The 14,313-nt window shown below is 36.0% G+C and overlaps 1 protein-coding gene across 1 annotated transcript in view; it reads right to left on the reverse strand.

Moving 5' to 3' along the window:
• The window catches only part of LOC105623383, a 105,092-nt gene that overhangs the window by 53,503 nt on the left and 37,276 nt on the right, over positions 1-14,313 (reverse strand). Inside the window, exons 28-43 of the mRNA XM_012204777.1 lie at positions 12,826-13,092; positions 12,499-12,754; positions 12,133-12,327; positions 11,810-11,992; positions 11,083-11,727; positions 10,708-10,909; positions 10,458-10,633; positions 10,022-10,290; positions 9,530-9,932; positions 9,212-9,451; positions 8,803-8,940; positions 7,156-7,941; positions 1,372-1,515; positions 1,214-1,291; positions 627-809; positions 83-409 (exon numbers count right to left, since the gene is read on the reverse strand). Coding sequence (XP_012060167.1) covers positions 83-409; positions 627-809; positions 1,214-1,291; positions 1,372-1,515; positions 7,156-7,941; positions 8,803-8,940; positions 9,212-9,451; positions 9,530-9,932; positions 10,022-10,290; positions 10,458-10,633; positions 10,708-10,909; positions 11,083-11,727; positions 11,810-11,992; positions 12,133-12,327; positions 12,499-12,754; positions 12,826-13,092 — 4,492 coding nt within the window. The remainder of the gene's footprint in view (positions 1-82; positions 410-626; positions 810-1,213; positions 1,292-1,371; positions 1,516-7,155; positions 7,942-8,802; positions 8,941-9,211; positions 9,452-9,529; positions 9,933-10,021; positions 10,291-10,457; positions 10,634-10,707; positions 10,910-11,082; positions 11,728-11,809; positions 11,993-12,132; positions 12,328-12,498; positions 12,755-12,825; positions 13,093-14,313) is intronic.

The following is a 14,313-nucleotide window of genomic DNA, read 5'->3' on the forward strand; positions in this document are numbered from 1 at the left end:
CTCTTATACTTAGATTTACATTTATAATTTAAAACAATAAAATAAACGTCATAATTATATTTCATGAAAAATGTATACATACTGCACTGCTCGAAGGGGCTTCCAGTTAGACCTTTCGGACAGAAACAAACGGGATTTCCATTGTCATTCTCGCATAAAGCGTTCAAACCGCACGGATTTGGAATGCAAGGATCGACAGTCAGCACTATCTCCTGACAGCCAATGTGAGGATTTCCTTGATAACCTGGAAGGCATGTACACTGCGCTTGATGATTACTAGAGACACATTTCGCATTATCTCCGCAATCAAACTCGACGCAAGGATTGATGCACTGTCTGTTGAGTCGATCGCAGTATTTGTTCGGAGGACAGTCTTCGTTATATTGACAAATATTCTTCGTTTCTTCCACTGAAATCGTAAAATATGTTAATTTATTTTTGCACATATGAATTTCTAACTAAATAACGTTGACAATATTTCTAATTCTCATTTGTACTAATAATTTATATTAGATTTTTACATCAACTGTTCTGAATATTTGAGAAAATAATACCTATCAATAATTTATAATTTCTCTGCTTTATTTATTTTTGCATGATATCTGATATCTCATTGTAAAACTTACACAAATCGCAATAAGAGAATCCATTTCCATGATAGCCTTCTTCACAACTGCAATCTGCTCCGTGATTTGTATTAATACAAACAGCATGTTCCGCACAAGGATTTCGAACTAGGCAGGGTTCCTGGCAAGCGTGCCCAATGCACGCTTCTGTCAGAGGGCAATCCTTGTTGCTAGTGCAACCCGCTAAAGAAAGAGTGGGAAAGCCCATGTAGCCCCAGAAAGTGTAGTGCACAAGTATAAGAATTGAGATAAAGGAAATTTTCTTTGCGTAGCAATGTGTGATTTTCTTGATCTTTATGTGCGAAAAAGTATGCGAATTTTCGATCAAGAGAAAAACATTCTTCGAGATAAGAAAGATATATTCAGAAAAAATATAAGGAATATCTCAAAGAAATCATTCTTTGTGATCATGCACGACAGTAATAAAACTGAACATTTCGTGCTTTGTATAAAGAGGATCTTATGCATAATTTGCAAAATATGTACGTGAAATATGTACAGTACATACATATTTACAAATCTCTCGATGGCTATAAAAAAACTGAAAATAAAATCGGATGAAATATAGTGCTGACGACAGTACGAACCTTTGATGCAAGTGTTTGTCGCTGGATCACATTGCATACCAGGTGGACAATAAGGACACTCTGCCTCATTGGACTCCACTAAAAAAAATCGTATAAAATAATATAAATTTTGTTATTGCGGATGTGCGAAATGTTGTTCAATTCAATTGCAAATATACCTTTAACGCAAACCGGCCTATGATATTGAACATGACAAGCTTCGATGAAGTCGCACGGATTGCCCAAAGTGCACGGATTTACACATTGATGATTTACACAAGCCAATTGGATGGGACAGTCGTTGTGCGTTGTACATTTCACGTCTAACGAAACAAATGTACATTAGGTGCAGGAATTAATGTTACGAATGATGAGAAAGTCGTGAAATGTTAATGTACATGTCCCAATAAAAAATCTATTTGACCTCAGTTTAAACTGCCATTTTTATATCAAAAACAGCAGTTATAAAAAATGCACAGTTACTTGAGTCTATCACATAGGTGTGTCAGTGCAATATATATAAACATAAATATACAAGGACGATGTACTCTTTCCTTTAAGACATATAGTGATATTTGTGTTACATATGTGTCAATAAGTATAGCAGCTAAAAAAAGACATTGATCAAAATCGTCTATATCGAGCGAAATCATCTTTCACGCATGCACGCACACCAAAAGTTCTAATTTATTTTATAATAACTTAATAATTCTAATTTTACGCAAAAACTTTATAAACTTTGCGAACGAAATGCCACAATATTATTATATATCATGAGTTTGCATAAAAGATAATTTCCTCAAAACGCAGACGATTAAAATTGCAATTCATTATACACATGTTAGATACAAAGAAGCTGTAAGAGAGAAAATCGTGCATAAGCATTAATGTACACATCATGCGTAGAGCGCTAATGCAGCAGTCCTTTGTCTGCATTTGGGAAAACAGTGTCTGACTGCTTATTGACTATTTTTGATTCGGTCACATGGGACACACAGGTTCATTATGAGCTGCCCTTATGATTATCGATCGCATTTTCATTCATGAATTTACACCGATGAGCCATTTCATGAAATGACTAATTCGGTAAGCAGTATCTAATTTCCAGAATTGGTTGCTCCCAATTTTCATCTGGATACGATCATATGGTCTCATACACTGGAGGAAGCTTGTAGAAAACATTGGTAACAGTAAACATAAAATGACACCACACTCATGAAACTCCCGACAAGAGAAATTTTTACCTGGGAGTACACTACAATTAGACGTACTCTGCTCGGTACTTGAGTCTAAGCACACAGGCCGATGATTTATAACGTCGCATAAAACATTCTCTGGACATGAATTATCAGTTTTACAGGGATTCTGACAAAAATTATCAATGCAAGTTTCGCATTCTGTACAATCTGTATGTAAGATACAAAACATATCAGTTTTATTCTGAGTAATTTCAGACGTCGTATATTCTGTAGTCAGAGATTGCTCTGTAGATTTGTCAGATGTAACAAGCTCTGTGGTAGAATATTCTCCTGTGGAATATTCATTTATACTATATTGTATTGATTGCGTAGATGTGATGAACTGTTCAGATGGATATTGAAATGTGCTGTATTGTTCTATAGTAGAGATCTGTTTTGCTGTAGATTGTTCAAATGTGGTAGGCTGCTCAGATGTCTCAAATCCTGTAGTGGAAAACTTTTCTGTGGTATAGAGCTGTTCTGTGGATTCTTTGGTTGAAATATACTGTTTCGAAGTAGTGTATTGCTCTGTTGGCTCTTGTGATGTTCCAAATTGTTCTGTTATAGAATATATTTCTGTAGAATATTTAGGTGTGCTATATTGTTCTGTAGTAAAGATTTGTCCCGTAGATTGCGAAAACGTAGAGTATTGTTCTGTTTGTTCTGATATTTTAAACTGTTCTGTAGTGGTATATCCTTCTGTTGAATATTTCAATGTATTATAATGATCTATAGTAGAAATCTGTTCCGTAATTTCTTCAGTTGAAGTATATTGATTTGAAGAAGTATATTGTTCTATAGGTTGTTGTGATGATGTAAACTGTTCTATTATAGAATATTCTTTTACAGTATGATATTCAGGAGCGCTATATTGCTTTGTAGTGGAGATTTGTTCTGTAGATTGTTCAATTGTAGTATATTGTTCTGTTTGTTCTGATATCTTAAATTGTTCTGTAGTGAAATATTCTTCTGTAGAATATTCCGAGATGTTATAATGTTCTGTAGTAGAGATCTGTTCTACAATTTCTTTATTTGAAAGATTTGAAAAAGTATATTGTTCTATAGGTTGTAGTGATGTTGTAAACTGTTCTGTTGTAGAATGTTCTTTTGTAGTGTTGTATTTAGGAGTGCTATATTGCTTTGTAGTGGAAATTTGTTCTGTAGATTGTTCAAACGTAGTGTATTGTTCTGTTTGTTCTGATATCTTAAATTGTTCTGTAGTGAAATGTTCTTCTATAGAGTATTCTGAGATATTATAATGTTCTGTAGTAGAGACCTGTTCTGTAATTTCTTCAGTTGAAGTATATTGTTTTGAAGAAGTATATTGTTCTGTAGGTTGTTGTGATGTTATAAACTGTTCTGTTATAGAATACTCTTTTGTAGTGCTGTATTGCTTTGGAGTGGAGATTTGTTCTGTAGATTGTTCAAATGTAGTGTATTGTTCTGTTTGTTCTGATATTTTTTGTTCTGTAGTGAAATATTCTTCTGAATATTTCGAGGTATTATAATGTTCAGTAGTAAAGATCTGTTCTGTCATTTCTTCAATTGAAGTATATGGACTTGAAGAAGTATATTGTTCTGTAGGTTGTTGTGATGTTGTAAACTGTTCTGTTGTAGAATATTCTTTTGTAGTGTTGTATTTAGGAGTGCTATATTGCTTTGTAGTGGAAATTTGTTCTGTAGATTGTTCAAACGTAGTGTATTTTTCTGTTTGTTCTGATATCTTAAATTGTTCTGTAGTGAAATATTCTTCTGTAGAATATTGCGAGGTTTTATAATAGTCTGTAGTAGAGATCTGTTCTGTAATTTTTTCAGTTGAAGTATATGGATTTGAAGAAATATATTGTTCTGTAGGTTGTTGTGACGTTATAAACTGTTCTGTAGTAGAATATTCTTTTGTAGTGCTATATTTAGGAGTGTTGTATTGCTTTGTAGTGGAGATTTGTTCTGTAGATTGTTCAAATGTAGTGTATTGTTCTGTTTGTTCTGATATTTTTTGTTCTGTAGTGAAATATTCTTCTGAATATTTCGAGGTATTATAATGTTCAGTAGTAAAGATCTGTTCTGTCATTTCTTCAATTGAAGTATATGGACTTGAAGAAGTATATTGTTCTGTAGGTTGTTGTGATGTTGTAAACTGTTCTGTTGTAGAATATTCTTTTGTAGTGTTGTGTTTAGGAGTGCTATATTGCTTTGTAGTGGAGATTTGTTTTGTAGATTGTTCAATTGTAGTATATTGTTCTGTTTGTTCTGATATCTTAAATTGTTCTGTAGTAAAATATTCTTCTGTAGAGTATTCTGAGATATTATAATGTTCTGTAGTAGAAATCTGTTCTGTAATTTCTTCAGTTGAAGTATATTGTTTTGAAGAAGTATATTGTTCTATAGGTTGTGATGTTGTAAACTGTTCTGTTGTAGAATGTTCTTTTGTAGTGCTGTATTTAGGAGTGCTGTATTGCTTTGGAGTGGAGATTTGTTCTGTAGATTGTTCAAATGTAGTGTATTGTTCTGTTTGTTCTGCTATCTTAAATTGTTCTGTAGTGGAATACGCTTCTGTAGAATATTCAGATATACTATAATTGTCTGTAGCATCAGAGATCTGTTCCGTAGATTGTTGTGATGTTCTAAATTGTTCTGTTGTAAAATATCCTTCTGAAGAATATTCAAGCGTGCTATGCTGCTTCGTAGTGAAGATCTGTTCTGTAATAGAATGATCTTCTGTAAATGTACGATATTCTGTAGTAGAAATCTCTCTTGTAGACTCCTCAGTTGTATACTGTTTTGAAGTAGTGTATTCTGTCGCGGAAATATGAGTGACTTTGTGAGCATCGCTGTCATCAATAATATTTGTCGTAAATGTAGGAGATTCAGTTATTGTAAAAAATGAACTAGTATCTTTTATATATGGCTCAGTTGTATCAAGCGAATCAGTTTTGACAGTGCTCCATTCTTGTGTGATTTCTTTAGCAATATCTGTGGACGTATACTCTAAAATATTTGGGGACATTGTATGATTTGCTTGAGTAAAAAATGTCGTAGTAATCATTGAACTAGTGGTATTTTCCATAGCAGGTTCAGTAATTTCTTTTAATGGTTTTAATGTTAATTCTGTAATAGTAGAATATTGCGTAGTAGTAGTAAAAGATTGTTTAGTTGTTGCTAATGTGGAAATTTCTTCACCACTTACATTAGGAACTTTTATGGTAGGAACTGTAGTTATATTCTCAGGAACTTCAGTAATACTACTTGTTTTCAATGGCTTAGAAGTCGTTATTTCAGTATTCATGTCAGAAACAGTAATATCAGTAATCTCGGTATGACTGAGTGTTATTGGAGAAGTGGCAGTAATATTTTGAAAAGCAGTTGTTCCAGTTATTTCGATTGTAGTAACATTTTCTTCATAACCAAATTCAAATTCACTCTTTGTTGTTTCAGTTACAGTAGAAGAAGATACATTTCCTGTAAAAGTTTCTTCTGTATTATATATGGTTGGAATACTGTGCGTCGTTTGTTCACTTTTAGAAGTAACAGCATTACGTGTTGTTGTATACTCTGTTGAAGTAATTTCGATTTCAAAATTAGTAGTTTCGAATGTTGAAGTAATAAAGGGACTAGGTGTTACATTTTCTATAACATCAACGTTTATCGTCGAATTTAAAGTATCATTTAAAATATTAATTTCAGTTGTACTTAATATCGAAGGTAATATCGTCGAACGTTCCAGAGACTCAGTAACAATTTCTGTCGATACAATTGTCGTATCTGATTCACTTGTCATTTCAATAGTAATATTTTCCAATAAATTTCCGGTAACATCAGTTAAAGTAATCGTACTATCCTCCGTATATGCAACGGTTAACATCTCCGTAGTGTAAACAAATGATGTGGATGGCGGAGTGCCCGTTGTTGTTTGTAATGTAGTGTGAACTGTCTCAAAAGTGTGATCTAAATCTATAGAACGTAATGTCGTTGCACCAGGTGAACAATGTTTGTCGTTAAGCTCGCAATCACAAATAGGCCTGTGCGCTTCAACTCGACATTGAACTGCCAGTTGACACCCATTGATACAGGGATTAACACAGGAGTTTTCGACGCAGGCTTCTGCGTCGCTGCAATCATCATCGGACTCGCAAACTGGCTTGGACATGGGATGAAGAACTGCTGCGGATACAATATAATGTAAACATAATATCTAATAAAGTAGCAAAACTGCTAATCGGGGAGCGACTCTGATTAGGCTAAGCTACAGATAAGTTTACAGTTTTTATTTCAATTACTACAAATTAAGAGTTAGCATGCTCGCATATAATAGGTAAGCTGATTGTAAGAAAAAATATAAGTCTTTACAGAGACAGATGTAACGGAAGAATCCTTCAGTAGTAAGGAGATCGGCAAAGTAGAGCAGGAGTCTAAGGTATGGGAAACTTGTATCTGTAACTTGGAACCTAAAATATGCGTCCAGACAACAGAACAAAGAAACTTGTGCATCCAATTGCAACTTGATCAACACGATCTTGTAAATTTAATAAAATTAAATTTAATAAAAATTAAATTAAAATCTCAAATTGATCAGAAGTAAACAAGTTTTATATTCTGCTGTTTGTACAATCGGAAACCTGAAAAGTAGCAATTGTATGTCTCGTGTAAGGCCAGGCAATGTAAAGACGTGATAACGGCTATGAGAAATGACAAGATTCAGATAGTGTTCTGAGAAATTGTGTTTACCTTTCATGCATCCGTATTTAGTATCTGGCACAAAGCCGGGGGGACAGAACTTGCAGATAGGCTTGTGCTCCTCCACGTAACAGGGGGCATCAGCCGGACAGGTAGAGTTTCTGCATGGGTCCACGCAGCGATAGTTACGGCACGCCAAATCTGGAGAGCAGCCACTGTCTCGCAGGCAAATGGAGAGGGAGGGATTGCAGTTTTTGGTGCAAATGCACACGGGACGGTGGTCCAGGACATCGCAGGTTTTATCGGCTGGACACGGTCTTTTGTTTCTTACATTACAGGGATTTTGACATTTCCCATTGACGCACGCAGTGTTCGAGGGACAATCGAAGTCTCTCGAGCAGGTAAGCGTATCAGGAGCACAGGTCAATTCCCCGATTTCGTTGACTACGAAGCCGTATTTGCAAACACACATAGGTTTGTGATTCCGCACCTGACATCTCTTGTTGACCTCGCAGGTATACCGAGAACTCAAACACGGGTCGCGGCACTCGCCTGTCTGCGAGTGGCAGGAGAGACTCTCCGGACAGTCGTAGTCAGAGGAACAACCGATGCTCGGCGTAGGTTTGGGATTGAGCGTGTCGCATTTGGAATCTGGATGGCAGGCCGTGTGGGGCATGCCGATATAACACTGCGGGCATGAGCAACGCGGCTTGTGCAGAACCACTCGGCACAGGGCATTGATTCCACAGGCACCGCGTAGCGCGCACGGGTCCAGACATTGTAGATTTATGCAGGCTTTTTCATTGGGACACTCTAAGTCGCTGGTGCATTCGCGCTCTATTGTCACGATAGTGGTGTTCAAGTCGGTGTAGAGTCGGTGGATCGTGGGTGATGGGACAGGAAAAACAAAGAAAAAAGCATTTATAAGAACTGTGAAAAGAAACTTTCTCACAAATAACATAAACCACATGCTTTGTATTTATGATGAAAGTAGGGTAGGCTCTGTGAAGAGGTATAGAGTAACGACTTTACACTTTTTCAAAATATCAGACATCTTCTCAGAGAAATTACAATGGCAAGCAGCGATATTTACAACACAAGCCCCCACAGATTTCAGAATAAGAGGAAATAACAACCCGTGAATATCAGCAAATATCAAGCATGGGTATATGAGAATGTCCCTTTCGCAGTTCCCAATCTGTATTAATCCTAAAATAGATATATAGTGTCGACTGTAAATGTGTACCTCCTTGTATTCAAGTGGCACTATAAGGCAAATGAGTGTCTTTTTGTTTATTCAATTATATCCTCAAGACAGATTGGATACTGAAATAAACATTCTACATATGAAGTTATGTGTGAGATATGTGTGGAACGTGTTTTCTCATCTCAAAATTATGTACAGTATATCCTATATTGTATAATATGTACAGATAATGTACTCTTTGCTTATAGGTAAAATATGTATATATCCAATATCGTGGCGACATACTGCTCCAATCACATCTGTCTCTCGATGTTAAGATTTTCACTCGATTAATACGTTTTATGTATTACTCAAGTCCTACTAAACAATACATGGTTATTCTACGGACCATGTTCCTGTGATTGTCAGTATTGCTCGCTAGTCACAAATGCTGTACATAAAATTAATCAACCGCGGCTCGGTTAAAAAGTTAGTAGGCTGTATTTTCCTACCTGTTGTGCATTCAATATCTGGCGAACCGCTTGTACCTGGTGGACATCGGCAAACGAATATAGCTCCATCTCTAATACATTCGGCGTTCTTCCCGCATCCATTCGTTCGACAGTCTCCTAAATCTCTATCTGAGCTACCTATATCAATAAATTGTTAGTGATAATATCAACCAAAAATAAATTGTTATAAATATTTATTATCTTATCATAATATTAAAATATATTTTTAAGATATTGCATAGTTGTACCTTGTTTTATATTTTTTTAAATTTATTTAAATTTAAATTTGTTGTAATAATGACACATACGTGTAAAAAAAATTTCCTCAATTTATTTTGATATTATTATATCTCTCATTAATATATGTCTTGTCAGAGTCCAGTAATATAGTACGAAATATAGTACGTACATGCATGCATTGGATCGCCCGATGGATTATTCGGTGGACAATAGCACTGTGGCTGATTCTTATAAATTCGACAGGCTGCATTGATGCCACAACGAGTGTCTTTGCAAAGATCACCATCGCAGAAACACACTTGATGTGGGTCACCGTGGCATCCCGGATCACATGTGCACTCGAAACCATTTAGAGTTTCTCGGCACTTAGCGTTAATACCGCAAGGTCTTCGTAAGCATTCATCTCCACCTAAGAGTGATTAAAAAATCGCGCGTATTAAAAAAGTTATTCTCGCAAATATAATTTCTGTAAATGTAATGAACTTGCCTTTCTTGCAGTTAATCTTCGGATTGCCAAAGTGTCCTGGCGGACAAGAACATTGTGCCTTCCTGTTGATCACACGACATTGCGCATTAAAGCCACAAACGCCATGTTGTAAGCACGGATTTGTGCAAACACCGTATTCGCTGCAATGTTTGTTTAGCTCACAATCATCATCGTGATGACATTCCAGTTGATAACATTCCTGACTTGGTTCACCCTGATAACCTTCTGGACATAAGCACACCGCTCGATGGCTTGAAACACGGCAAAGTGCATTTATTCCGCAAGGCGATCCCTGAGCGGAACATGGATTCTCACACTGGCCATTTGTGCATGACAATGACGACGGACAATCGGAGTGGGTGCGACAGCCAATGAGGCATAAACCTCCATCGCATACGTATCCCTGTATTTAGTAAAACATATAATTTTAATATATTACATTAACATTAAGTCAAAAAAACGATAATTTCTCAAAATTTTCTTGAAATTTACCTTTGGACACGCATTGTTGATGTCACACTTGATGCGACATTTACCACTATGACAGACTTCGCCGCAAGAACAATCGTTCTGATGGTGGCAGCTGGTGGTGCAAAAGCCAATTTCGTCGCACTCACACAAGCCGTCGCAGGGAGTCATAGTCTTGGCACAATTAATTAGCGCGTTACCATAATAATTTGCGGGACAACTGCATTGAGCCACATGATTGACTACTCGACAACCGGCACACTCTCCACACGCTTTGCCACCATCGCATGGACCTGAAGATCACAATACAATTACATTACTCGATTGAAACATTTCAAATCTAATCTAATGTATCAATGATTGTATTCGGTTTTGACGTTCATGCATTGTAAATTTTATTCTATCTTTATTACATATGGAAGGACGATAAAATGTCAAGTCTACTCGTGACTATATTTACTTCTGCACTGATTATTGATACAAGACTCATCGCTCGGACACGTATTATCACTGCGACATCCAATGTCACACATGCGATTGTGACATATTTGATTTGCGAGGCAATGATCATCGCTGTTGCATATCGTTTTGCAAATACCACCGTCACAACGTTCGTCGCTCAAACAATTCGCATCGCTGAAAAAACATAATCACTTAGTATTAAAACAAGAATAATTTTGTACGATTTGTTCATAATTATGTATTCTAACCTTCTGCATGTGGAATAGCACGATTTACCGTAACACGTTTGTCCTGGTAAACATTCAAGTTCAGATGAGCAAGGAAGGAACGTCTGCTTGCAACTAATACGAGCATCTCCTACCAACGGCGATGGACACGTGCATATCTTTTGATGATTAACGATTGTACACTTGGCGTTTACACCGCAGGCGCTAGTCAATGAGCATGAATCTGTAGGCAAAGAATAATTAAATAGAATAATAAAAGCTAATAACAATAACAATGTACTTTTATACAAAAAAATAAAGTACAAATGAGCAAAAATAAATTCCAAATGATACTGATGTTCTTTTGACAGAATTACAAATAAAATAAAAATATAAAAAATCTCAGTAGCCACCTACCAATACACTGATTGTTTATACATTCGTAACTGTCCTGGCATTCTATGTCCGCTCGGCAACCGGAAATACATACTAATCCCTCGCAAATCTCGCCGCTTCTACAATCTTCGTCTCGTCTGCAAAGTGACTTGCAAATACCAGAGTTGTCACATCTCTCATTGCTCAAGCAATTCGCGCTGGATGAACAGACAGGTGTGCAAACGCCAGCGATGCAAGATGTGCCTACAACGCAATCCCGATTGGCCTGACATATTGGGCCCGGTGTTCTCAGACACGCGACTTTGGCAGTTGGATTTGGTATAAAACCGGTAGAACAGGAACACGTAGCACGCTGATTGAAAACGGTACATTTGGCGTTTGGTCCGCATGGTGTAGCTTCACATGGATTTACACATTTGTTTTCTAAACAAGCCTCATTCGCATTGCAGTCTTCATCCGCACGACAACCAAACGAGCACATGTTGTTCAGACAGACATGACCTAAGAAGCAATCATTGTCCAACCGGCAAGTCAACAAGCAATTGCCGCGTATGCATTTTTCATTCAATGCGCAATCATTATCAACAGTGCAGACAGGCAAACAAACGTTCTCGCGACAGGTGTTGTCTCCATTGCAATCTCCGCTTCCGAGACATGACACTGGTACTATAATAATAGATGTTTTATAGAATGTTCAAAGAAATATCGAAGATATTTTCAAATTTTGCAGACTCATTCATATACTTACGTCTTACGCATTCTACTTCGGAATTGCCGGTAAAACCTGGTGGACAGCTGCACTGTTTAATATGACTTCTCACTTTGCATTCGGCATTTATGCCACATGTTCCTCTTACATCGCACGGATCTAAGCATTGCCCGTTCAAGCAAACATCGGACAAGTTACATTCCTCATCCGATTGACAAGATGCTGAAATGATATTATTTGCGATATTATTAACAATATCATTAAATACAGTAAAATTGCTTCTCAGATAGTTATTTATACGGAAATGTTTTTAATAATCATAAAAATCGGGAAAATTAAAAATTTAACAATTATTTACTCACGTCGACAAATGCCTTCATAACAATAAGTATTGACTAAACAATCGATTTGTGATGAACAAACTACTGGTCTTGGACGACATCCCACGCTCAGATTATTAGGATCGCCTTCGTAATCAGCACGACACTGACAATTCGCAGCATGATTGCTTGCGACACAATCTGCATTTGGACCACACCGAATACGTGCGCAAGTATCTGGAATAAAAAAATTAAATATAATATGTAATAAATAAAATATATGTGTTTCAAATCCTACACACGCACAAGCATTACATGTATTATACATATAAAGAAGATAATAAAACTATAAAATGCAATCACTGGAATAATACTATAAAACAAATTGGCAAGTTTAAAAACACGTACCAAAACATTTTGGTACGTTATTGATGTTGACACATTTGGCAGTTAACGGACAGTCCACGTCCTGAAGACATTCTACCGGCGGTTGACAGCCGCTATTATAAGGATCTCCGACTGTACCAGGTTGACAATGACACTTGAAATGTCCTCGCGTGTTTTCACACAATGCGCCTGGTGCACAGGGTACATTTGCGCAGTAATCTATCAGCTTGCAAGCATGAGTGGGTTCTCCTGTATATCCAGGTTGGCATGTACAAACCTATATGACAAAACATTATTATTATAAAAAGAATACTGTCAAACAAAACTCTAATGTAATGAAATAATTACCTGGACATGTTTCTCTGTTGTACAAATAGCATTCACGCCACAGGGATTATGTGCAAGACAAGCAATTCTGCATCTATGAGAATCGCAGATCTTCTCCTGTGTACAATCATCGTTAACTTCACATTCAATAGGTTGACAACCAATTTTGTCGTCTTTAGCGTTTCCGAAGAAGCCATGCTTACAGGAACACGTTGCTGCATGATCATCAGCTTTGCATTCGGCGTTACGACCACAGAGTATTACATCGCAAGCTCTATGACACTCCGCCTTGATTAAAAAGAATAGAAAGAAAAACTTATATCGAGAATTCTCTGTCAAATTGACCACCGTATTTAAAAATTGTATTTAACATAGAAAAATTACCTTGCACATAAATGCAGCTTCAGGCAGCATAAACTGTCGAAAGTCATGTAAACAATTGTAAAATTCAAGATGGCGGATTTAAGATGGCGGACATGAAGCACAAAAAAAAGAAATAAAATAAAGGACAGTGTCAATACTCGAATTCACTTTAAAATTTGTTTTCAAGTATGTCCTGATTACAAATCCGGTGTCAAATATTAGAAATTTAAAATGGCGGACATAAAAATGCAAAATATAAAATAATTTTAGAAATTTACTTTAATCTCATATTAAGAACTTCGAAGATAGTGAAACGGTACTAATGTTCGTTTTTCTATTTTTTATGAAGTTTTTGCTGTGAATATGTATTCTATTTTTCAGTTAGTATACATATAGTAAATAATCATTTAAAAATATAGATGTGAATAAAAATAAAATAAATTGAAAACATAAAAAAAATAAAAAACAAAAGAATTAAAAAACAAAAATTAAAAAATTAAAAATTAAAAAAAAATTAAAAAAGAAATGTAGGTTTTATGTACATATACATGTTATATATTGGGTTGTCCGGAAAGTTCGTGCCGACTAATCTATATAATTTAAATAAATGTATACTAAAATTTAAATCTTCTGCGTTTCAATTTTCCTTCAACATCGGCACCAATAGATTCGATAACTCCCTGTGAATGGAAAGAGCTTTTCGATTTATCTATTTTGCACTTTTATATATTTTAAATTTCTAAAATTTGACAACAAATTTGTAATCAGGATCCACGACATACTTGAAAAAACTTTAAAGTAAATTTAGAGAATTATTGACATTGTTTTTTATTTTATTTCCTTTTTCTTCTACTTCCGCTATATTGGATCCACCATCTTAAATTTTGCAATGGTTCACATAGCTTTCAATAGCTTATGTAGCTTATGAAGCATTTGTAAAGCATATGTAAAGTGATTTTTCTATATCAAATACAATTTTGGAACGGTAGCGATGGATGGCCGATTTGACAAAGATCCATATACACACACACACACACACACACACACACACACACACACACACACACACACACACACACACACACACACACACACACACACACACACACACACACACACACACACGACACGACGACGACGACGACG

This window comes from Atta cephalotes (genome assembly GCF_000143395.1).
Source record: "Atta cephalotes unplaced genomic scaffold scaffold00056, whole genome shotgun sequence".
NCBI classification, from domain to species: domain Eukaryota; kingdom Metazoa; phylum Arthropoda; class Insecta; order Hymenoptera; family Formicidae; genus Atta; species Atta cephalotes.